Source organism: Tiliqua scincoides, chromosome 9 (genome assembly GCF_035046505.1).
Source record: "Tiliqua scincoides isolate rTilSci1 chromosome 9, rTilSci1.hap2, whole genome shotgun sequence".
NCBI lineage: Eukaryota > Metazoa > Chordata > Lepidosauria > Squamata > Scincidae > Tiliqua > Tiliqua scincoides.
In genome coordinates, this window is record NC_089829.1 from 11,746,906 (window position 1) to 11,771,402 (window position 24,497).

The 24,497-nt window shown below is 47.5% G+C and overlaps 2 protein-coding genes across 2 annotated transcripts in view; both read left to right on the forward strand.

Annotated features, from left to right (window-relative positions):
* CEP104 (centrosomal protein 104) overlaps window positions 1-9,384 on the forward strand; it is a 30,362-nt gene extending 20,978 nt beyond the window's left edge. Inside the window, exons 19-22 of the mRNA XM_066637746.1 lie at window positions 975-1,113; window positions 2,978-3,045; window positions 4,009-4,105; window positions 5,406-9,384. Of these exons, the coding sequence (XP_066493843.1) occupies window positions 975-1,113; window positions 2,978-3,045; window positions 4,009-4,105; window positions 5,406-5,542 (441 nt within the window). The 3' untranslated portion in view covers window positions 5,543-9,384. The remainder of the gene's footprint in view (window positions 1-974; window positions 1,114-2,977; window positions 3,046-4,008; window positions 4,106-5,405) is intronic.
* Window positions 9,385-11,812: 2,428 nt separating this feature from the next.
* Window positions 11,813-24,443, forward strand: LRRC47 (leucine rich repeat containing 47). Its single transcript, XM_066637809.1, has 7 exons — window positions 11,813-12,515; window positions 15,377-15,838; window positions 17,370-17,486; window positions 18,882-18,997; window positions 20,833-20,935; window positions 21,723-21,812; window positions 22,579-24,443. The coding sequence occupies exons 1-7, from the start codon at window positions 11,829-11,831 to the stop codon at window positions 22,813-22,815; spliced, it is 1,812 nt and encodes a 603-aa protein (XP_066493906.1). The 5' UTR covers window positions 11,813-11,828; the 3' UTR covers window positions 22,816-24,443.
* Window positions 24,444-24,497: the final 54 nt, after the last annotated feature.

Below are 24,497 nucleotides of genomic sequence, written 5' to 3' on the forward strand. Positions count from 1 at the left end.
ACACCCTTGCCCCCCCCCCTCCGCGATTTGAACTTATCAGGGTGAAATACTTGCTTAAACTAGATCACAGCAAGCTTAGGAGCTTGTAGCAATCTTTAGGCTGCCTCCCGGCAGTTTGGTCACTTGTAAATAACTAGATCAAGGTTAACAGAAAGCTGACCTTAACGGCTTCGGCTTCCTGTTAACCTCCGTCTAGTTTTGTTTTGTTTTTTAGGGTTAGGCTGCCAGGTGGCAGCCTTCTACTTTAAGGAACTTTTTGGCTGGGTAAGACCTTTAACAAGATAATGGGCTTGCAGCGTGGGGGCTCTGCACCCCCCCTCCCCACAAGCCCATTAGCTCCTTTAAGGACATACCCCAGCCAAAACGGTTTTTAAAGCAGAAGATCCTAATGATTATCTGCTTTAAAGGGACTTTTGACTGGGGTAAGTTCTTAGATAAGCTAATGGATTTGTGGGGGGGATGGAGCCCCCCCCTCACAGAAGGGGTTCAGGGGTCCCGCATCTGTGGATAAGTGAAACTGCAGATACGGAATCCATGGTTAGCAGGACACGCCTGTAGTCTTTTTTTTTTTTTTAATGGTTTAGATTTTAAACTTTAGAGTAAAAGAGACCATGTAAACTCAAAACGTCATTGTAAACATAAAAAAAAATTGAAAGGGCTCATTCGTGTGTCATAAAATCTGTGTCTCTAGATACCTACAAAGACCATAAATGTTAAATCCCAGATCCTCCAAGTTGCTCCTCTGGCAGCAAGAGCACCATCCACCTGTGAATGGTGACTATTGGAAAGGGCACCACAAAGCGGATAGAGCTGGGTAGTGCCCAGAGCCAATATTGGCCCATCCATGAGGCCAACTGAGGCAGTTGCCTCTGGCAGCAGATTCCAGGAGGGGTTGGCGCCCTCCTCTTTTACCCATTTGCCTCCACCACCTACACCTATGAGCTGACCCTTATAACCAGTATCTCCTGATACAGGTCGTTGAGATAGCCAGCTTGACCGAGCACTTGCTGACAGAGTGTGACAAGAAAGACAACTTTGGCAAATGTCCACGCTGCTGTGAGGCCCTTCCGAAGGACGAGCTGCCCAAACACATCAAGGGGAAGGCGTGCAACCGTGAGTGCTCCTGTCTAGGGCAGGTGGGGGAAGACAAGGGGAAGCAGCACATTTGCAGTGCACAGATAGCAGTACCATTTTTTATGTATAATCCAGGGCCATCCAGGTGAAGTGCCCTGTTCAGGTGGCAGTCGGCAGAGACAGTGGTTGTTCTGCATGCACCCTGTGCCTGCCTGTCCTGCTGCTCCAGCAACTTCTCTTCTTCTTCATATTCTTAATCTAAAGAGCCTGGAGAGTGGAAGAGAAAATGTGTGGAAAAGAGAGTAATGTGGTAGCCTAGAATGCCTCATAGGAAACACTCCAGGCCACTCTCTCCTCTTCTCCACCCACTTTCTCTCTGGCTCCCCAGGCTCTGTCTTTTTTCAGATGGGGAGCATGAAGAGAATGAGGAGGAGGAGGAGTGACTGCAACTGCCAGAGGGACAGAAAACTAAGGGGGAGGAGTGTGTGCATGCAGGTCTGATAACAGGATTAGCAACTTGCTGCTTAATCTTAAATGACATTGAGCCTGAAATCACCTTTCAAACACTGTTCTCATGGCAGTTTACAGGTAAAATAGTCGCAGCAGCATAATATTAAAACACAGCCAAAAAAATAAAGCCTGAGAGCATAGAAGGGTGCTCAAAGTATAGCGGAGCCAGGCAAGCCTCTTTGGAAAGCAGGTTCCACAGGTATTCTGAGGATTCTGCCATCAAATCAGCTGTGTCTAGGGAGGAGCAGCCAGTATTGCAAGCAACATCAGTGAGGGAGGAGGGCAACTTCTTTGTGTGAACGAGCATGCTCTAAGACATATGTATCATGTGCACAAAGGAAACTGACTGTTTGTGCAAGGTCCAAGTGCAGTGGCTCCTGGCACAGCTCAGTGGGCTGGCATGAAATGAAAATATGGATGCATATATAGCTTTTGGGTGTGGGAAATAAAATTAAAAAAAACACACAAAAGAGAAAGTGATGCAGTATTTGCACACACTCTCACAAGGAGGTCCCCAGCATCAGCGGTTTCTAGGTGGACAAAAAAAGAGAGGAAATAAGGAAACGGGGCATGTGATTGTACCAGATGAGGAAAGGAGGAGAGGAGTGGTGAGCAGGATATTAGAGAAACCACAGAGAGTAATCGGGGGGAACAGAGGCTGAAAAGCTGGAGGTTATGCACTCTCAAGAGTGGAGGGGAGAAAGGTGGAAGACCAGAGAAAAGATAGAAAGAAACAGGAAGACCCCAAAAGTGCCAGCCATGGCACAAAGCCATGGCTTAGGCCTGTGATCTCTGCAGGCAAAGAGGGAGCCTTTTGGCAGGCCGTCCTCCTCTTGTGACAGGAGAGCTGGTCTTTCCCACCTACCCCCCAGTTGCTCCTAACCCACATCCCAAGGCTCTGAGATAAGATCAAGTGGAAGTAGCAATTCTCCTTGTTTTCCTAGTCCTTGATAGATTGGTAAAGGGGGACAGAGAACCGGAGCTAATCGCTAGTCCTCTTCCTTAAGCAGCAAAAGATGCACCAAAGAGCCCTCAACTCCAAAACACACTCTCAATACCCTTGCCTAACCAAAGAATGGATAGAAACACTGTGTTATCACAGTATGATTGTGAGCACCTAGTGAAACACTACTGTGTTGTGAACAGTGTTGTATAAATAATCATAGCTCTCTGATGCAGAAGCCAACCTTCCTTTTGGGCACCCAAGTTTGAATCTCCTGGCTAGTGTTTTGGGCTGGGGCACTTGCTCTTGAATTGTCAAGGGAAGCCTGGCCAAGCCCCTAACTTTGAGACTGCCCCCCATCCCTTCACACCAGCTGCAGGCAACAAACTACCCTTGTAGAGGGCATTTATGATGACATCTCTCTCTGGTTTCTCTCTCTCTTTATCCCAGCTGCCAAACCTGAAAAAGTGGCCAATCACTGTCCGTTGTGCCATGAGAACTTTACACCTGGAGAGGAGGTGAGCATGACACCATGTGGCATATCTGTGTGCCTGTCTAGTGTGCCAATTTAGAGTTTTTCACAAGAGCACCATGTGCACCATCATGCAGTTAGCATGATTAAAAAGTTCTCAGGGGAACCAAGAGGAGGAGAAATTCAGGAGGCAGCTTCCTTGCACCAGCCAGTACGCATTGCTCTTGGTGCACATGTTTGCCGAAATAGTGCCAGACACTGAGCTCAAATGCAAAATCTTCATTCCCTGCTTGGAGGAGAGACATCTGAATGATTTCAAGGCAAGTGTGCTTTTGATCTGGGTACAGTTGAACTTTCTGTCAAGTTTTAATAGCCCCAAATGATTCCCTGTACTTTGTATGTTTGTGTTTGCATGCTTGCACCTCCACTGTAGTGTTGCCATTGCATCTGCAGGAGATCTGTGATTGATCCTGGCAAGCATGGAAGCAGATCAGACCTCCCTCTGTTCTGTCATGCTGAGCAGCCTTCCCTGGTGGGCTGTGTGCCTAACCATTGGGGCACTGTCAAATGTGGGCCGCCAACTTGGTGAGCTGGTTGGACAGGGCAAAGAGAGAGAAACTGAATTTACCATTGTTAAGCCGCACAGGGGGACAGATTGCTCTGACCCCAGGCGTGTTGGCCTTGTCCCCTTTCCCAGTAGCTTGCTTATGAACAGTTCACATACTCCTCTCCCTCTCCAGGCCAAAGAAAGACCAAGAGACCCATTGGCAGGCTCCCCTCCTGATGGGTGACAAGAGGGGCTTCTTGCACATGCCTCTCTCATTTTGTGCAGCTTCTCCTTGTGGCTCTTCTTAGCCAAATTGCTGATTAAACCCCCCCCCCATTATATTTATTAATTGATTCATTTATTCACAAATCTAATTGTGTATCACCTCCTTTCTGTCATGCATATTCACTAGTAGGCTCTGTCTGGAAGATCTGATTCTTTTTTCACTCCTCTTTGCCACAGGCTTGGAAGGTGCACCTCATGGGTAAAGACGGTTGCCGTGTGAACCCGAGGCGGGCACACTCCCTGAACAAGAGCCTCCCAGTGCAGTCTGTCACCGGTACAATACACCCTCCTTTTTCTTGGGAAGTTGGGGCAAGTTGTTTTTCTGTAGCATAGGTTTACAGCATTCATACATTGTCCCTCTAAGGCTTGAAGCAGCTTGCATTGGTCTCTGTTCAAAACTGTGTTGACAACAGGCCTCTGTTTTGCAGCAGAATTCTAACCCTTGGAGTTAGGCTCGTCATGTTGTTTATTTTAAGAAATTTCCATCCTGCCCTTGCAGGGACCACCAGGGCAGCACACAACAAATGTATAAAATAGACAATTTATAAAATATAGCTGCTTCAGTACGGTTGGCATTTTGTGAAGCCATGTCAGCAACAGGGCAGTTCCTGCCCCACAGAGCTTACCGTCTGCATTTGGACTGCAGAGGAGAAAACTGATTTGGAGGGGGAGAAGCAAGAGTACAGTGAACCCTCAATGTAGCAAACTAATAGGGGAAGGAGAATGTCCATTAATATTGAAATATGATGCACTGTACTGTAGTCAGTGGAGATGCCCATGCGTGAAATGTTATATGGCTAGTTTTGAATGGAGCAGAAAATGTCTGTTGTCTCTAAAGTCTGTTAAATCAAAGGTTCGCTATATTAGGAATGATGCTGGGAAATACAGTTGTAGTGCCAGGCCTTGGAACCCAGATGTTGCAAAGCACTGGAAAGCAATGGGGAGGGCTGGTTTCAAGCAGAGAAGCTGCGACTGAGAGGGAGTTGGGTCAGCCTCACCCTGTCCGCGGTTTATCCCCCACAACCTCCTCTCCCTTATCCCGCTTTTGGGGCTTTAAAGGCCTCCTGAATTGCAACTGCCAAGTGGAGCACTCTTCTGGAGATGGGGTGGGGGCCAGGCTTCAGTTCCCTGCAGAATTCCTTGCCCCTCCCCCCATAAGTAATAAAAGCAAATTTGCTCATCACTGTGTACAGGTTGCAGAATTTGCCTTTTTCTTGGCAAAGCGAATGTGGTTTTTCCCCAGAGTAGAATACATAGGCCAGATGTGGTCTTCTGCTGAGACAGGCCTCCAGTCCATCTAGCTCACTGTTGTCTAGACAATGACTGGCAGCGTCCAACATCTCTCCAGAAAAATGAACTTTCTGTACAAACTGAAGGTTAAGAGTCTCAGGAAGCCCATTTGGGGGAGGGCACAACAATAGATTCCACCCTTGCCTGGGGGAACGTGAGAGATCCACCCAACCCCTTGTATTAAAAGACATTTTATGTCCGCGTCTGAGCAGGCACATCCCGTACCATGGGGCGGCTGAGTCTATATCTAAACTCAAATACCATTGTTTGTCTTTTGTTTGCAGGCAGACCAGCAGGAACTGCACTTAACCGATCCGGGCCAACGGGCACAAAGCTGCGCTCCCCATCCATTGGAAGCAAGATCCCCACTCCAAGAGGAGGCTTGAATAAAAGCACTGGCAGAACGTATGCAAAGCGATGACGTAAATCCCTTCTTTCCTTCGCTTCTGCAGCAGGCCACTCTGCACATACCATTCTCTCTCCTTGGCCAAGTGAAAAGGTCTGAGTATCTGCCAATCATCTGTTTCAGATTGTCTGGCTCTGATAGGTTAGTTCTCCCTGCCTTGGGGGCTGCATCTAACCTCCCAGGACCTCCCAGGCAGAATGGCTGTGCACCCAGCACTTAGTAAAACAGTCCCAGGGCTTTGTGCTTATGTGGGATGCTGTCATCCCATGCTAGTTGTCCCTGGCTTTCAAGGTACGCCACGACTTGTAACCCTCCTCTCTCCAGACCACCATTCAGTGTGGTAAATTTTGAAGTGCAGGAGTGATCCCGTCACCTCCCCCAGCCATACCCCATTAAGACCATAGCAACAACCACAAAAAATCAACCTTAAATATCATCCTTTGAGCATTTTCTTCTGCTGTTTCTTTCTACTTTGAAACTAATTACACTTTATTTAAAGATCAAACTCCTTTTGTCCCAAACTCTTGGAGTAAATTACAAGAGCTTGGGGGGGAAAAATGAGTGTACACACAAATAGAAAAATGAGATTTTTTTTAAAAAGTCTCAGATATAAAAAGTATTTTAGAGTGCAATCCAATGCATGCGTTCTCAGAAGTAAACGCTCTTGAGTTCAGTGGGTTTCCTCCAAGGTACATGTATAGAAAGAAGTAACAGTATCCAACAGGAGTTACTCCCAGGTAACTTTGCTTAGGAGTGTAGCCTTAATGTGATGGGAGCCTCATACTGCCTCTCCCTCAAGAAAGATGATGGCTTAAATGAGAAATAAGCCCCTAGGCAAAGTTCTCAGCTGAGCCTGATGCTGCTTCTTGGCTGAAGTCCTCTGGGAAAAAGTTTCAAAGCATTTGAATGCTCCTGCCACAACCCATTTTCAGGGCCATTTTAAAATGTTGCCCATCTTGTTCCAATGGTTCGTGCTATGAATTATCCTAGTTCTCAAAGATAGTTTTTTTTTCCAGGACAGAGCAAGTTTCTGTGCACCAGGACAGAGCATTCATAAGCCACATTTCACGTTTTTCTTTGCCCAGTTGTTCTGGCAGAGCTCCTTTCTGTCTCATTGCCTCCCACTCTGCTGCCCTCAATCAATCCCAGAACCTGCCTTTCCTCTTGCCTCTTTTCTGTGTAGTTCTGCTGTTCCAGCGCTGCCCACAAGGATGCTGTAGCCCAGCAGCGGCAGGTCCGGTGATGTGCCAGCCTCTACTCCTCCCACTTCCTGTATTGGAAAAAGAGGACTAAGCAGAGTGGTGGACTGCTCCATACTTCTCTTTCATCCTCATCTCCAATTCAGGGACTGGGGGGAGGAGGAGCAGTGGACAGACAGAGGCGGGCACCCCTTGCCAGTCTGCTGCCTGATGCAACTGCCTCAGTCTGCCTCATGGATGGACCAGTGTGATGGGCCACAGTAGCTATGATGGGGTAGATGCTGTTTACAGGGGAAAAGATAATCGGCTGCAATTTCCCCCCCCCCATCAGATGTGACAGTGGATGTACCAGTTAATGAGTGACACATCCTACCCGAAGAGAGCATTCCAATACACAGGGACTGTGAATAAATTGGGGGCTTGGGGAGCTGTAGGTAATAAAGCCCTTGCTTTGCATTCAGACAGCCTCTTTGGTTCCTCTATTGCCTAAGTAGCATGGAGTCAGCTAGCCTTTATCTTTGTTCATCATCTCATACCCCGCTAGCCCACCTTTCAAAGCCCAGCTCCCCAAAAACAGTTTATATGTTAGATGTTGAGTTAACCAGAAGTACATTCCTGATGGTGGTGGTGCCCGTGGTGGTGTTCGGAAGTACTGTGGGTTTACATGGAAGAAAGTCCCTCTAAGTTCATTGGGGCCCATATCCAAGGAAATATGCATAGGATTGCAACTATAAAGTTTTTGTTTGTTTTTGTTTTTTAAGTTTTCCTTTTAGAATGAGGAATGAGGTTAAAGGTGGAGTATCCCTATTGGTTTTAACAGCTTTTCTTCTCCAGCATAATTCTTTGTTTTAACTAAAGTTGTTTCAAAATCTTAAGGCTGGTTGGCTTTCATAGGTCCTATGAGGACATTTGGATCTGTGTGGGAGCTGCACCTGTCATTTCTAATCCCAAACTGTTGCAGTAGCTCGGAGTGAACAGGTGACTGTTTTAAACCCTAAAGATTCAGCTAGGAAAATAGGTGCTAAATAACTCCCTCTCCTTTAAGCCTGCTCAGTTTAAGCCTTCAAGGTAAAGGGGTTTCCGGCTCATTGACAAGATTCATTGAGGCAGGACCAACTGAAAAACATGCGTACCCCCTAGTTCAGATGGCTTTCGAAAAGGAATGGAGAAGGTCATGGAGGACTGGTCTAATGAAGGCGGTTAGGTATGAATCTATGCAGAACTTCCGTAGCTAGAGGCAGTTTAACTCAAAATAGGCACTGGAGCCCATCCAGTGGGAGACAGCAGGCCCTTAAGGTGCTGGCTTGTGAACTTCTTGGAAGCACCTGACTCGCTCCTATGGCAAACATGGCTGCTGGATAACATAATTCTAGGCATGACTACTTAGAAGTAAGTTCCATTATGTTTAATGGGGCTTCCTCCCTGGAAAGTGTGTGTAAACCTAACCTGAGAGTAAGCCTCATGAAGTACAATGGGGCTTACTTCTGAGTAGACATGCCTAGGATTGTGCTGTACATGAGCCTTTGGCCTGTCCCAGGAAGACTGTCCTTGAATACACATGGTAATGTTTCTGTTGATCCCAGCATAAAAGCTGCTTTAGCTCTTCTTTTCTGACTTAGATTTCACCAGGAGTCGCAGACTGGCAAAGCACTTGAGGATGGAGAACTCGTTTTGGTGCTGGGGGAGGGGGGGCACAAGTTTCCCAGGTTCACCATTCTGTTGCACTCCAAGATGCATCTTCCACATCAGGCACCCAGTTTCTGTCAGCAGGCATACAAAACACACATATACAGAGGTTGTCATCCATGCACAAATGTATTCTCTCAAGCCACTCACAAATGAGTACACACTTGCATCAGCCACCCCGGGAAGCAAGACATTGCCTCCTTTCTCTTCCCCAGCCACACTCAGTGTCTGTAAAGAGCTGTTTGGGAAGGCGTTCGCCATCCACTGAAATGGGGTTAGTTCAACAGCTGTGGGGCCTCTCTGGCTCTGCTTCTGGAGCCAAGCTGTTCTCACCTCGACTCCTTCCCATTGCCAGAAACCAAGCCTTGCTCCTGAAGCCTCACCCCAGATTCGAAGCTGGGCAGACCTTTTGAAATGAGGCATTGGGTGGAGTAATGTGGTCCTGATCTTTCCCAGATAGAGTGCTACCTACTACCTGAGCAGTCGCAGGATCCTTTTCTCCCTCTTCAGGCTGTTCTGACCCTAGCTAGACCTTTCCATTTGGAACCAAAAAGACAGGGAGGGAAAAGCAGGTGATGAAAGGATTAAGCCATATTCTCCAAAAATCTTCCCTCTCTCTGTCACTTCCACATACACTTTGTAGTAACTTTGGCTTAAATTATTGGCCAGTTTCTAGGGGTAGGAGTATATCTGCAGGTGCCTGGGAAAGAGTCTTAACTACCCACACATGTGCTCGCTTCCGTTGGCGAGATTCTTCCATCAAAATTCTCGTCAGCCAATCTCCAGGCTGAGCCTTGCCAGAAGGCCCCGCCATCACTATGTCTTCGACTGGACTTTCAAGACATGGCACCAGTGCAATTCCAATGGACCCATTGCAGGGTTCTGACCATATTGTGTCAGTGCACAAAAGGGCTGGAAACAGAGGGCTTCACTGTGTTTTGCAGCTCCTCTTTTTTTTACCTTAGACTGAGTTCCGTTTGTATCACTTTAATAAAAGACTATATATTTCAGTAAGAAGTGATGGTGATTCTTTGGGTGAAGTGTCTCATTTTCGCATCTGCATTGTGTTTTATCCATTGTATACAATCTAAAGAGTCAAAGCCAGAAGTCAAGGCTGGCTCATTCATGAGACCATCACCTCAGGCAGCTGATGAGTGGGGGGTGTCCATCTCAGTCCACCTACTTACCTCCACTGTACCGCCTTCAACTCCCTGGATTGGAAAAGGAAGAGGGGACAGAGAGGAAGAAGAATAATGGAGGTGAGTGCCAAGCTAGAGAGTGGGAGGACCAGAGGCCAACACATCATCGCATGGGGGGGGCAGCATTTGGCACACCATGTCCAGCATCAGGAACTATTGGGCTGGCCCTGCCAGCACCCCATGGTTTGTCTTATCCTTGGGAGCTTGCAGGCCTCCCCAGCTCACCTTGCCCTGCTTCGGCAGCGTGGTAGGGTCTGATAGGGCCAGGGTGACCAGATGTCATGACTACCAAAGAGGACAAGGCACCCCAAAATATAGGACATCCAAGAAAAATGTTGGATGTGCCAAAATAAAAAGTTAAAAACGTGTATATTGATTTCTTGTGGTTAATTTAAACACTAGAGTACTTATTAAACTTAAAACTATATTCCATATAATTTATTAATTGCAAGAAGGCTATGTGCTGCCTACTCACAGGGAAAAGAAGAACATTTAAGTACTTTATCCAGGACATGAGGCTAAAAAAGAGAGCACGTCCTGGAAAAAGAGGACGTCTGGTCACGCAGGACAGGGCCCACATGAGAGCTGTGGTCATCAGGTTCTGTACAACGCTCCCAAGCTTCAGTTCCCCTTCGCGTGAAAAAGTGGCACAGGAGCATTTGTAATAATAAAATAATACTAATATAATGTTTCAGGGCCCAATCCTATCCAATTTTCCAGTGCTGCTGCATCCTGTGGTGGTGGGGCAGTCACAGAGGCCTTCTCAAAGCATTGAAACGTGTTCCCTTACCTCGGGGCTGCATTGTGACTGCACCAGGGCTGGAAGGTAGGATAGGATTGGGCCCTTAGAATTGTATCTGAACCATCCCGGTATGTATATTGCTTTAATCATTTTAATTGTTTTAAATGTGTTGTTATTGTGATGTTTACATTTTGTAGCTTGATTTGATTGCCCTTAACCAGAAAGGTGAGGTAAAAATTCTTTAACCCATTTCTGCCCAGCACACAGGTGTACATGTTGGATCCCTGTTGTATATGTAGAGTTGAGTAGAAACTTAACAGCCCAATCCTTTCCACACTTTTCTGGGAGTAAGCCCCATTGACTCTAATGGGACTGACTTCGGAGTAGACGGGCATAGCCTTGGGCTCTAGGGCTGCAGTCGTATCCACACTTACCTGGGGGTAAGCCTCACTGACTATCATGGGACTTACTTCTGAGTAGACAGGCATAGAATGGGGCTGTAAGGCTGCCATCCTGTCTACACTTACCTGGGAGTAAGCCCCATTGACTCTAATGACACTTACTTCCGAGTTGACAAGCATAGGATTGGGCTGCAAATAAGTAACACACACTGTATTTAATGTGTGTGTGCGCGCATTGTAATATTGATCATAATATATACAACAGGATATATGCTATGTATTAAATTATACAATATTATATAATAATAAAATTATAAAACAATACACTATTATAATCATTATTATAATTATCCTTGGGAGCTTGCAGGCCTCCCCAGCCCACCTTGCCCTGCCCTATTATTACATTAATTATAACATAACTAGATAATAAAATATCTATTAATTAATAATTATAATTATGTAATAATTATGATTGTTAGTATATTGATATAATTATATATTTGATAGATATATATTATATAGATATAGATTTTATATAATTATATATATATAATTGTATAGATAATATATATTATCTATATAATAATATCTATTAATTATCTATTAATAATAGTTAATTACATCATATTTAAATAATATCTACTGTCTATCATATATTATGATATATTATATATGCAATAATGTATATTAATTATAATGCCTACAATGAAATGCTTCTGTAGATTAACAGCTCCATCCTGTCCACACTTTCCTGGGAGTAAGCCCCATTGACTGCAATGGGACTTACTTCTGAGTAGACGCGCACAGGATTGGGCACTAAATGTGTGCCGGGCAGCAGTGGGTTAAATCTGACAACCAGGGGCGGGGCGTCCACCTATCAGGGCACAGCTGGGATGCAGATGCTTTCACGCTGCCTGGTGGGCGTGGCCTTCTTACCTGGTGGGCGTGGCTCTCCTTCCTTCTCGCAGCGCTCCTTCCGGGCGCCCACACCGGAAGCGCGTCCCCGGAAGCGGAAGCGCGCTCTGACAGCGCCCGCGGAAGCGGAAGCTGGCGGGAAGGAAACGGGCCGGGAAGATGGCGGCGCCGCAGGCGGAGGCGGCCGTGGAGGGCGAGTGGCCGGAGCTGGCGGGCGGCGGGCCGCGGCGGGAGCTGAGCCTGGAGGCGGGCGAGGCGCTGGAGCGGCGCGTGCGGTCGGCGGGTGGTCGGCTGCCGGCAGCGCTGGGCGGGCTGGGCGCGGCGCTGCGCTCGCTGGAGGTGCGGGGCGGCGGCTGCCGGGCGCTGCGCGAACCGGGCCCGGTGCTGGGCCTGCTGAGCGGCCTGCAGACGCTGGCGCTGCCCGACTGCGCGCTCGGCCCCGCCGGCCTGGCCTGCGCCGGCCGCCTGCTGCCCGCCTCGCTGCGCGTCCTCGATCTCTCCGGCAACGGCCTCGAGGAGCTGCCCTTCCCGCTGGGCGGCGACGAGGGCGAGGCGGGCGGGGCGGCCCCGGCCCTGCCCGAGCTGCGCGTCCTCAACCTGCGCCGCAACCGCCTGTCCGCCCTGGGGCCCGGCCTGGCCCTCTCCGCCCCCGCCCTGCAGGAGCTACTCCTGGGCGGCAACCGCCTGCGCACCCTGCCCGGGGGCCTCCTACCCGCTGCCCCGCCTGCTGGCCAGGCGCCACGCCGCGCGCCGCCGCCGCCCCTCGCCCTGCTGGGCACCCTCGAGGCCGCCGGCAATGAGCTGCAGGAGCTGGGCCCGCAGATCGCCCTCCTGGCCGGCCTCAAGGTGAGAGGAGCCTACCTGGCAGGGGTGTGCAGTGGGTGGGGAGGTAGATGAGGCAAAATGCCGCCGCCGTGGGAGGCACCCAAGCACCCACACGCAGCACGTGTGGGTGGTGGGTGCTTGGGTGCCTCCCATAAGAACATAAGAACAGCCCCACTGGATCAGGCCATAGGCCCATCTAGACCTGTTTCCTGTATCTCATAGCGGCCCACCAAATGCCCCAGGGAGCACACCAGATAACAAGAGACATCCTGGTGCCCTCCCTTGCATTGCCATTCTGACATAGCCCATTTCTAAAATCAGGAGGTTGCATCCAGGCCAGACACCATCACCACATCCTGCGGCAAAGAGTTCCACAGACCAACCACACGCTGAGTAAAGAAATATTTTCTTTTGTCTGTTCTAACTCTCCCAACACTCAATTTTAGTGGATGTCCCCTGGTTCTGGTGTTATGTGAGAGTGTAAAGAGCATCTCTCTATCCACTCTGTCCATCCCCTGCATAATTTTGTATGTCTCAATCATGTCCCCCCTTAGACGCCTCTGTTCTAGGCTGAAGAGGCCTAGAAACACCGTAGGCCCATAATTTTGTATGTCTCAATCATGTCCCCCCTCAGGTGCCTATTTTCTAGGCTGAAGAGGCCCAAACGCCGTAGCCTTTCCTCATAAGGAAGGTGCTCCAGCCCAGTAATCATCTTAATCGCTCTCTTTTGCACCTTTTCCATTTCCACTATGTCTTTTTTGAGATGCGGCAACCAGAACTGGACACAATACTCCAGGTGTGGCCTTACCATTGATTTGTATAATGGCAGTATAATATTAGCCGTTTTGTTCTCAATACCTTTTCTAATGATCCCAAGCATAGAATTGACTTTCTTTACTGCCGCTGCACATTGAGTTGACACTTTCATCGACCTGTCCACCACCACCCCAAGATCTCTCTTCTGATCTGTCACAGGCAGCTCAGAACCCATCAGCCTATATCTAAAGTTTTGATTTTTTGCCCCAATATGCATGACCTTACACTTACTGACATTGAAGCGCATCTGCCATTTTGTTGCCCATTCTGCCAGTCTGGAGAGATCCTTCTGGAGCTCCTCACAATCACTTCTGGTCTTTACCACTCAGAAAAGTTTGGTGTCATATGCAAACTTAGCCACCTCACTACTCAGCCCTGTCTCCAGGTCATTTATGAAGAGGTTGAAAAGCACCGGTCCCAGGACAGATCTTTGGGGCACACCGCTTTTCACTTCTCTCCATTGTGAAAATTGCCCATTGACACCCACTCTCTGCTTCCTGGCCTCCAACCAGTTCTCAATCCATGAGAGGACCTGTCCTCTAATTCTCTGACTGTGGAGTTTTTTTAGTAGCCTTTGGTGAAGGACCATGTCAAACGCCTTCTGAAAGTCCAGATATATAATGTCTATGGGTTCTCCCGCATCCACATGCCTGTTAACCTTTTCAAAGCATTCTATAAGGTTCGTGAGGCAAGACTTACCCTTACAGAAGCCATGCTGATTCTCCCTCAGCAAGGCCTGTTCGGCAGCGCTTTATGAAGGCCCCCAGTGGGGAGGCTCTGCCTCACCTGCCTCCCCACCCACCGCACACCCCTGCTCCCTGTCCAGGAAGTAGAAGGGGGAGCCACCAAAGACTGTGCCTGTCACAGGTGTGGGGAGCTCGTGTGTGCCTGTGGTTCATTGTGTAACCTTCACATCTGGGCATCCAACTGTTCTGAAGATAAACCACCACCACCCCCTACTAGGAAGTCCAGAAAATGTGAGGAGGGGGCTTTAACTGCATTCCTGGCTTGCTTCTTGAGAAATAGCAGAGAGATCTTACATATCTGTCTCTATTTCCCCCCCTTCATGTGTCCCAGAGCACCTCTCCATTTTAATGCAGTAGTCTTACATCTTGCTATCAACATAGAGCAGTGATTCTCACCCATTTAGCACCAGGACCCACTTTTTAGAATGAGAATCTGTCAGGACCCACCGGAAGCGATGTCATGAGCACGAGTGATGTCATTAAGCATTTTTAACAATCCTAAGCTGCAATCCTACCCACACTTACCCAGGAGTAAGTCCTGTTTGCTTACCATTGTTAAAAGAATATACATAGTAGCTTGTTAAAAGTACAGGTTTGTAGCATTTCCCCAAATGGGGTCACATACAATGGAAGCATCAAGTCTAATGTACTAGAAATAAAATATTGAAATGGGTGGGGACCCACCTGAAATAGTCTTGCGACCCACTTAGTGGGTCCCAACCCACAGTTTGAGACACTGACATGAAGGAATCCACTTGCACTTTCAGGGGCATGTAAACAAGGGGTTGACCAGACAGCAAACATTTGAAATAGGAGGGGGGAGGGAAGCAGCCAAGTGGGTCTACAGACAGTTCAGCCCTGAAGCCTTGTAGGCATTTGTCAAAGCCAAGATAGTGATATTGTCAAAATAAGGGGTTGTCTAAAAGAGGACTAAGAGAACTGTTATGGACAGGATTGCAGCCTTAGGGACTAATCCTATCCGACTTTCCTGCTCTGATGTAGCCACAATGCAGCCCCATGGTAAGGGGACACATGTTCCCATACCTTGGGAAGACCCCTAGTGGCTGTGCCTCCACCACAAGATGCTGCACACACCCCACTGGCACAGCTGCACCAGTACTGGAAAATTGGATAGCATTGGGCCCTTGGTAAGGCAGGACCTCAAATCCACTCTGTGTGTATTAAAAAAAATCTGGTTTCTGGTTGTTGCAATAGAAGGGCAGAAAATGGCAACACATTTTGTCATTTTGTTGACAAAACTTTTAGTTTTTTTTTAAGTCACAAAATTAAGTACTTTCCTGTTTTGTTCTTTTTACCTAGACTTTGGATGTCTCCAACAACAAACTCTCCGAAATCCCCGTGGAGCTGGCAGACTGTCCAAAGCTGAAAGATGTCAATTTAAAAGGGAACGCCCTGAAGGACAAACGACTCGAGAAGATGGTGAACAGCTGCCAAACCAAATCCATCTTGGAGTATTTGCGCGTCGGGGGCCGAGGCGGGGGAAAAGGGAAAGGAAAGCCGGACGGTAATGAGCGAGAGGACGCTCGGAAGAAAAAGAGGGAAAAGCAGAAGAAGAGAGCTGGCAGTGATGCAGATGAGGAGGAGGTGGACGAGACCCAGAGACTGCTGGTGAAAGTACTCCACGTTTCTGAAAATCCCACACCATTGGTCGTGAAAGCCAGCCCAGGTGTCAAAGAAGTCCGCCCTTATATTGTTTGCTGTGTCGTGAAAGGCATGAGCTTCAAATCAGGCAATGCTCTGAAAAGGTTTCTTTCTGCTCAGGTAAGCCTTGAAATGCAGTTCTGCTTTGACCTGGGCCCAGCTGGTTGCGTAAAAGATTTTCATGCCACTTTTCACCAAGAAGTTCTTTTAGCCAAATAGTTAGAAGGCATTAGCATTCCCAACCCAAAAAGGGGTTCAGAATCTAAGTGGTGGCAAAGAGGTACAGGGGAGGGGAGATGGACATCAGATCAACCATTGCCAAGCCCAGGAAAGGGAAACTGAATGCAGTGGCAGTCATATAGATTGTGCCAAACGTAAGCTGTTCCAGTGTACAAGTATGAAATAATCCAGCTAGGCACATTGTGACTTTATTATACGCATCTTTTGATTATGCTTTTTGCTCTGGCACAAAAATTTAGGTGCATTAGAAGTGGTTATGGACAAAATGGCAGCTATTTTATCTTCAGGTTTTTTTCGTTGTGTGTGTTCTAACAGTTGTGTATGTTTTGAATGTGGGGGAGCGGGGTTGTTTAAGTAACGTTTTTAAAAATTCAAAAGAATAGAGATCAACTATCATCCAAACATATTTCCATCCTTAAGATTTTCATCAGTGGCTTGAATGTAAATAATAATCTGTTCTTAAATCCATCACAAAGTGTCAATTTTTCCATCCTGCTTGTGCATCCTTATTTGAACAAGGTGCTTATCACTTCACCCAGGTTTGTAGACTGAGGGCACAATCCTAACCCCTTATGTCGGTGCTTTCCAGCACTGGCATAGCTGTGCCAATGGGGCATGTGCTGCATCCTGCGGTTGGGTGTCGCTCACAGAGACCTCCTCAAAGTGAGGGAATGTTTGTTCCCTTACCTCAGAGCTACATTGCCCTGATGTCAGTGCTGGAAAGCAGTTGGCTGGAGAGCACTTGAGTGTCACTCACAGAGGCCTCCTCAAAGTAAGGGAATGTTTATTTATTTGGAATAGTTATACATAAACAGTTACACCTTATGTTTGGGTCAGCTTTTATTTATTTGGAATGGTTATAAATAAACAGTTATGCCTTTTGTTTTGATCATCTCAAAATGAAGCAAAGGCAGTGAGAAGATTCCTATCCCAGAAGGACTCACCATATAAAAAGAGGCATGAGGGAGAGGAGGCAGCAGACTACGGGTGGGGGGAAGAATGTGTGATTTTGGAAAGTTCATGTGCTGAGTCACCATAGTGGCTTGTGCCAGTATGTACCATTGAAGGGGAACCTCTGTGTCCTGTCTCTGCTAGATGGAAAGAGTCAAGTGTGATGCATTCAGTTGGTTGTGCCTTAGGCTTGTTACATGTGAACAAGATATGAAGAGTTTGCAGTAAAATAGGTGAGATGCACTTGAGCAGGGAAATGAGGCAAAAAATTGAACTTTCAAGCATTGAGCTACTTTATATGGACAGCTCATCATTCTCTGCCAGCTCTTTCATTGGACAGTTGACATTGCAAGGGGAAAAGGTCATATTGTTACAGGAGGACACACTCGCTCCTTTGAAGAGGATTCTTGCTTTTGGTCTCAGACTGAGCTCACTTTGAATGGTTCTATTTGAATTTCAGACCAAGCTCCATGAGGACATCTGTGAGAAGCGCACAGCAGCCACCATTGCCACCCACGACCTACGCCTGGTCAAAGGACCTCTTTTGTATGACGTCCGTCCACCAGACAATTTGAAGGTGGGGTGTGCCATTAACAGACATTGCGCTCCTAGTGAAGCCTCTTTCCTTTGGGTCTTGCATATTTGGGATTTGAATTTAAAGACACAAGAACAGCCCTGCTAGATCAGGCTGCAGGGAGAATACTGTTCTCAGCAATTGTAGGCACTACCTTTTAAAAATTGAGAGAGGGCATTGAGGTGGAGCAAGGAGGAAGCTGGCAACATGGCTCTGAGGTTGAGGAGGGGAGAGATTACCATCTCAGGAGCCCAAGGCTGTATTCAGTTTGGGGGAGCTGCATTTAGAAAGCAGACCTGCTGCCTGCCCCCTTCTTACAATTTTCTTTCCATCCATTTTTCTTTCCCTTATCCAGATCAATCTAAGCATCTCTAATACTATTATTGCTTAATCTCCACAGTTACAGAGCATAGGTGATGGCTGGGTGTCATAGAAGCAGTTGAGTGTCACGGGGTTGGGGCCCAGCACTGGGTCCCCACCTGCTCCTTGAAGGCAGACTGGGCTCTGCTGTTGCTACCAGGACTGATGGTTCAGGAGTTGGCTTAGCCAGGTTGGCAGTCTAATGGGAAGGGCCCAATCTCTGGCTCCATCCCTGCATGGCAGTGTGATAATTTCCATCCGTTTTGTTACTGTATAATTTTTAAAATTCTACTTAGCTTCTCCCATTTTATTACAAAATATTTTAAATTACTTTCATCTTGCTGTGTTGTTAGTAGATTTGCTAACTTGCACACCTCGCCAAACTTCACAAGATCTCAGTAAAAAGCATCACCCCATACTCTGTGGTGAAGAAAGCTTAAGGACTATTTTTATTTTCTGTCCAAACAGACCAGCTGTGGTTTGCAGTTGGCTGGAAAACCAGAGCCTGAAGCCATGGTTTGAAGAAGACTTGAAAACCACAGTTTGCTCTAACTGCAGTTTGTACAGTGTCTGCACTGACCATAGTGATGGCCATTGCTCCATTTCCAGACATTCTGCTCTGTAGACATGGGAATCCTCAACAGGTGGGGAAGGCAAATCAGCAGTCAACACAAAACCACGGTTTCCTTGCGCGTTGGGAAGTTCAAACTATGGTTAGCATCTGAAATGAGTCAGTATTTCTTGTTTCACTGAAGAGGCCTAATTTGCATTCTGTGCACCAATATGTCCCTAAATTCAAGTATTCTGCTTTTCTCAGTTCTGATGGAGCACCACAATTAGTAGCTGTCCTAAGGGGGATAAGCACTAGGAAACCATGGTATAATATACCAAAATTCAGAATTGCTTTCAGACTGACCTGCACCACAGGATTTCAGCAGCTCATTGCAATAAACACAAATGCTGCTCCAAGGCTTTTCTAGAAACTGGTGCTGATGTGCATGACCGTTAATTCCGGGATGCTTTGGACTCTTCTTGCAGATCATACCCTTGGGCCGGAAGGAAGTCAAGGCCAAGGACCTTCTCCGCCAGCTGCAGTCTGAAGCTGAGGATCTGAGAAAGCAAAAGAAGAGGCAGAACATTTCTGGGCTGCACAAGTCAGTGTTAAGCCTTTGAGCATATCATGGGACTTGGGAAGCTTGCAGAGGATGCCTGGGAGGCTCATGGGGGAGCAGGAAACCTCCCATGAATTTATACTTAATCTGTGGAACTCCTTGCTTCAGGATGTGGTGAAGGCGCCTGTCCTAAATGTCTTTAAAAGGGTAGCGGCCAGATGTATGGAGGAAAGAGTAAAGCCTTGATGACTGTATGCCCCCTCTGGGTTTGAGAGGTGACCTATCTCTGAGTGGCAGCAGGACACAGGGATTTGTAGTCTGAGGTATCTGGTGGATCACAGTGAGATTCTGAAAGCTGGACTCAAGGAGCTCTTGTCCTGATGCAGCAGGGCTCTTCTGATGTTTTGTCATACTGAGGGTGTAGCACTGGCCCAACCCTACTGGAAATGGAGACGGCTGGAGTAGTGATACACCAGTAGGCAAGAGGTGGCTGTGCCCTCAAAAGACCATGGTTTGCGGGCAGAGGGTGCAGAGCTGTGAGGCAGGAGCCCTCCTGCTTCGGGGCACATCCACTGACTCTAATGGAAGCCTTGATACCCACAAATGAAAGTTATACATTTCAGTTATACATATACATAGACAAATGAAGCTATAATGAAAGAAACAAATACCAAGAGTTTCAGATTCCTTTGATCCATCATTAAGTCCAACTTTGCTTTGCCTTGACATGGTTTGGCAAAACTTAACACTGCTACATGGGCAAAAGGGGTATCGTTTAGAGCAGCGGTTTTCAAACTCTCAGGGAGTAAGTTCTTGTGGGGGTGGAGGGAAGGCAGCAACGCAGTCCCCAGGATCGCATCTCTAACGGGGCTGCAGGGACTGGAACACACTCACCAGTCCCTGCAGCAGCCTGTCGGGAGTGCAGGGAGCCCTGCGTGAGTGTCTGCAGGCTCCCCGCAGCTTAAAGGGAAAGTGAAGTGATTGCTCTCCACTTCCAGGAAGTGGGTCCTGACAGATTCTTATTCTAAAAAGTGGGTCCCAGTGCTAAAAGTTTGAGTGCTAAAACCACTGGTTTAGAGAGATGGTATTTTTAAGAACATCAGAAGAGCCCTGCAGTATCAAGCCAAAGGCCCGTCTAGTCCAGCTTTCTGTATCTCACAGTGGCCCACCAGATGCCTCAGGGGGAGCACACAAGATATCCTTGCCTGGGGAGGGGAGAAGCAACTGTCCCTGTTAATCCGAGCATAGTATCCCCCATTGTCACCCTAGTGCCTGTGGGTCCCCTTCTCATTCCTGCTGCTGTGCAACTCACTTTTGACACGTCTTTTTTATATCCTGTTGCTACTCCCTGGCATTTGGCATTCAGAGTGAGGCTACTTCTAAAATCAAGAGGTTGCATACAGTCATCATGATTTGTGGTGGATCTGTCCAATCCCCTTTTCAAGCCATCACCACATCCTGTGGAAAGGAGTTCCACAGATTAATTATTCACTAGGTGAAGAAATATTTGTGTTTTTTTTTTTGTCTGGTCTAAAATTTTGAAAGTCAGCATATAAATATCCCAGAGAATATTAAGTTTTCATCATCCCTAGGAATACGTGTTCAAAAAGGTATTTCATATTGCAATTGTCTCCAGTAAGTACACAAAAATAGGAATGTTGTGTTAGCTGAAGGCCATTGCATCAAGCAGGTTTCCAATTTGTGCTTGCACATTTTTTCGGAATATGAGGGTGTGGGGTTGGGTTGGTTGATCTGGTTCGGGGCAGCTCAGATTTTAAAACCTTCTTCCTAGATCTCATCTGCTTTTGCAACATGCAGGTTTTGTGTATGTTTTGTTGTTCTGCTAATTTCCACTTTCTTATTTTCTCCTGATTCAGGTACCTTCAGTTACTGGATGGGAAGGAGAATTACCCCTGCCTGATGGACTCTGAGGGCACCATCATTTCTTTCCCACCAATCACAAACAGTGAGAAGACAAAGGTAATGGATACTCTTAACTCCAAGGCAGCAGGGATGTGTGTTTTTCGTGTTAGAAACAGTGTACCACCTGCACTGTGTAGCACCCCAGTACAGCCCCTTTTCCCTACTGAAGCTCTGTGAACCTTTCCAAAAGCTGTTGCCAAGGCTCAGTGCTGAGGATCTGTGGGGCAGGGGGAATACCCCAAAACCACAAGGGGAGTTGCTTGTAGAACACAGAAAAGAAACACAAGGGAGATGCTAGCGAACAGCTGTGGAAAAGAAAGGTCTGCTGAGACAAATGGGAACAATTGACTGGTCCCCTGCTAAATATAAGAAAACCTCCATTTCAAAGGTCCCTCTTGGCACTCGCACCCCCTCCCCACCCAGCAGAGTTTGTGTTTTCCATTCTGGTGTGAAGGAGGGTAGAGACTTAAAACCTGGAAGTGATGTCCTGTGATGGCTTCGTCATGGGCACTGCAGCTCATTGAAGGTGGAGTAACCTTCTTTACCCCTTAAACTACCTGAAGCCTTTGTTTGAATAACTTTGAATTAAAAGGCTATTGGGGGAAAGGTGAGTTTTATTCCTGCAAAGGTCAGATTTTCTAAGCTGAGTTTGTATGACCTCATGTTCTGCAGAAGGTAACTTATGACAGAGGAAGCCTGTGAGGTAACCAGTGAGTTGCTAAACCATTCGCACCCTGTGCAGAAGTGGGAAGGCTAACTTCCATTATCAGATGGATCAAAACAGGACTCTATAATGCAGTCCTTTGTAGCTCAGTGCAATCTGGTTTTTCCTTTCTTTCCAAAGCTTGGGAGAACGACCTCAGATATCCTCCTGGAAGTCACAAGTGCCACCAGCCTTCAGATCTGTAAGGACGTGATGGACACCCTCATTCTAGTAAGAACGTAACTAAAGCTGCTGACCCTTCCTGTTTGCCCCTCTGTTTGCAGTTGTGACCCAAGGCCCTGCCTCACTGAGGTGTTGGAGAGGGGAAAAGGAGGGGAAGCATGTGTCCAAGTGCAAGGGTAGCTTCTGCCACTGCCTTTCCTGCTCCCAGTGTGCTCCACTCTCCATGGCAAAGCCTGGGGCGCCAAAGTGTTGGAGGCTTGACCCTCCTGGCGAGGAGTTCCACAGTAGAGGCAGCCCCGTCCCTGATCCAGCCAATCACAGCTGCATGAGGTGGTGGACCAAAGAACAGATCCAGAGGAGGGTGGCATCGAGGCCTAGGGATGGTCATTTGGGTGCAGGCAGTCCTAAAGACAGTGTGGTCCAGCAGCAGATTTGGAAGCCAGCATGACTGGTACAAGATGGGTGTGATATTCCCAAATCACTGCGCACCTGACAGCTACATTCTGAGTCCTTTGCAGTTTTGAGTGATGTCTTCCTCCAAAGTTTCACAGTCAACTTTTCCAGATGTTTTGCATCTCCATTGCAGGTGTTTCCTCAGATTTTCCTCTCCCTTCCCCTTCCCCTCCCACACACATATACACACTTCTGTTTTCACAGCTACTGCCGGTCCTCCCTTGATACTGCTGGGTGTGGCTACCCAGGTGTTTCTGGTTCCCTGACTGTTGTCGGAAACATCAGGTCATTTGCTTGGGGAAGCACAGCCAGTTCTCATGTAGAATAAGCTCTTATACGACATAATCTTTGTTTATCCCAGAAAATGGCAGAGCTGAAGAAGTTCACCATGGAGAACAAAGATGGGGAGCCAGGTTCCGATAATGAACCAAATGACATTCTCCAACACGAAAACACGGGCCCAGAAGGTGTTTCCGAGAACCCTCCTCTGTTGCTGGAACAGGTTCGGGTCGTGGACATGGATGGGAATTTGAAAGTCCTTTACCCATCAAAAACGGACCTTGCCACAGTCTCCTCTCTCGTGACTGTCATTCACTGAGCATCATCGGTTTTCTTTTTGGGGGGTGCCCTGCAGAATTTGTAAATGGTCACCTCATTTTCCATTTCCTCCTTTTGTACAGAGATATCCAAATTTCCTGCCTTGAAGAAGGGTTTGGCTGAATGTTAAATGAGTGCATTTTGTGGCTCTGGGGATGATTCAGAGACTGCTTGGTAACCTTTTCCAAGCCTGAGATCCACAATGATCTCTCTTGAATCAAGGTGCTGAGTTGTATATATTCGTATGTCGTATATTTTGGATCTGCATGGGCAAAAACTGTGTAATCGTGTGTGTCCCTGTTTGGCAGCTGACGTTTAACAGAGCCAGGAGCTGTTTGACGAGGGACAAGAACCATCAAGGGCCACTGACTCCCAGGGGCAGCCTGAAATCTTCTGGCACTTGAGGTGGGGAGCATCAAATGCAACCCCATTTATGCACCAGCAGTCACAGAGTCCCTGCAGCAGCTTTTTCTTTGCTCACTGGATTTGAAAAGGAAGAGAAGAACAATGGGTGTGGAAGTATGAAGGAGAGGAGAGTGAAGGGCTAGAGACCCCAGCCTCTCTCCTCCTCCCTTCCTCATCAGATGTGTTCTCTGCTTTTTGAATCCAGGAAGGAGCAAGCACCCGTACTTTTGCTCCATCTGCCCCCTGATGGTCCTCCTCACAGAAATGTCAACCAGTCATCCAAGATGCAGGCACAGGAGTCTAACCCTCTCCTCTGCGTTGTGAACAGGAATGTGCTAAGATTGTAGACAGATCTCCCCCTCTGCAATCAAGTGGCTTATTTCCAGGACTAAGTCAGGAATCAAGTGCACCCAAGTGCAGAAGAGGAGAGACCTGTTGACACAGGGGTTGGAGGCGAGGGGGAGACTTTTCTGTCTGCATCCCAATCACTGCTTAGTAGTTGTCTCCTCACAGTCTAAGGTTGTGCAGGGCTCCATAATGTAATCTTGAAGCAACAGGCCCTTTTTGGCCTCTCTCTTGTGCGACATAGAGCCTCATGTGTGGCATCCACTGTATTGCTATGGCCTTTTGAGAATCGGAAGCCTTGGCTTGTGCTTGTCCCTGAGTGATGCTTTCTCCTATCCCTGGCTCCATTCTGCAGCACTTCAGTGATTTCTGAAGCAGGAGTCACATGGAACATGGCCATGGCAGTGCAACAGCTACACCCTTTGGCATGCACAACTGAAGCAAGTTGATGTGTCAGGTGCATTCCCTTAGAATGGAGCCGTATAAGAGTAGTAACTAAGCAGTGCATGGACCAGGCCTGTGGATTCCATTGGCTCAGAGTGAAACCAAGATCTCAGACATTGCAGAGCAAGTTAACCTGCATCCAGGGGACCTGAGGGCTTGTGTTCCTTAGCAACAAGCACCACCCCCAAGCTGCATAGTACAAAAGCAGGTTGCCAAGTGGCTTGGAGGTGTGGGAGATGGTGGGCTGCTGCTCAGAGAAGAAAGAGTCTGATGTCCAGTGAGATATGACCTGGTTCTTGCTTCCTACAAAAGGTACTGTACCTCCTTGCATCTTGACTTAAGTTCCTAATCCTCATTGGTCACACAGAAGAATTTGGAAGTGTGATAGCAAACAGCAAGTGATACTAAAACTGCCAATAAAGCAGCAAAGAAGAAGTTAAATGTTCAGGTTCATCATTTCTGTTTGCCTTGTGCTTTTTTTTTTTTAAG

What these genes read in the sequence shown, in the direction of transcription:
- LRRC47 (XM_066637809.1), top strand. Translation starts at nt 11,829, where the DNA reads ATGGCGGCGCCGCAGGCGGAGGCGGCCGTGGAGGGCGAGTGGCCGGAG. An exon ending in AAAGGTTTCTTTCTGCTCAG is followed by an intron (nt 15,839 to 17,369) that starts GTAAGCCTTGAA and finishes TTTGAATTTCAG; the next exon opens with ACCAAGCTCCATGAGGACAT. An exon ending in GTCCACCAGACAATTTGAAG is followed by an intron (nt 17,487 to 18,881) that starts GTGGGGTGTGCC and finishes CTCTTCTTGCAG; the next exon opens with ATCATACCCTTGGGCCGGAA.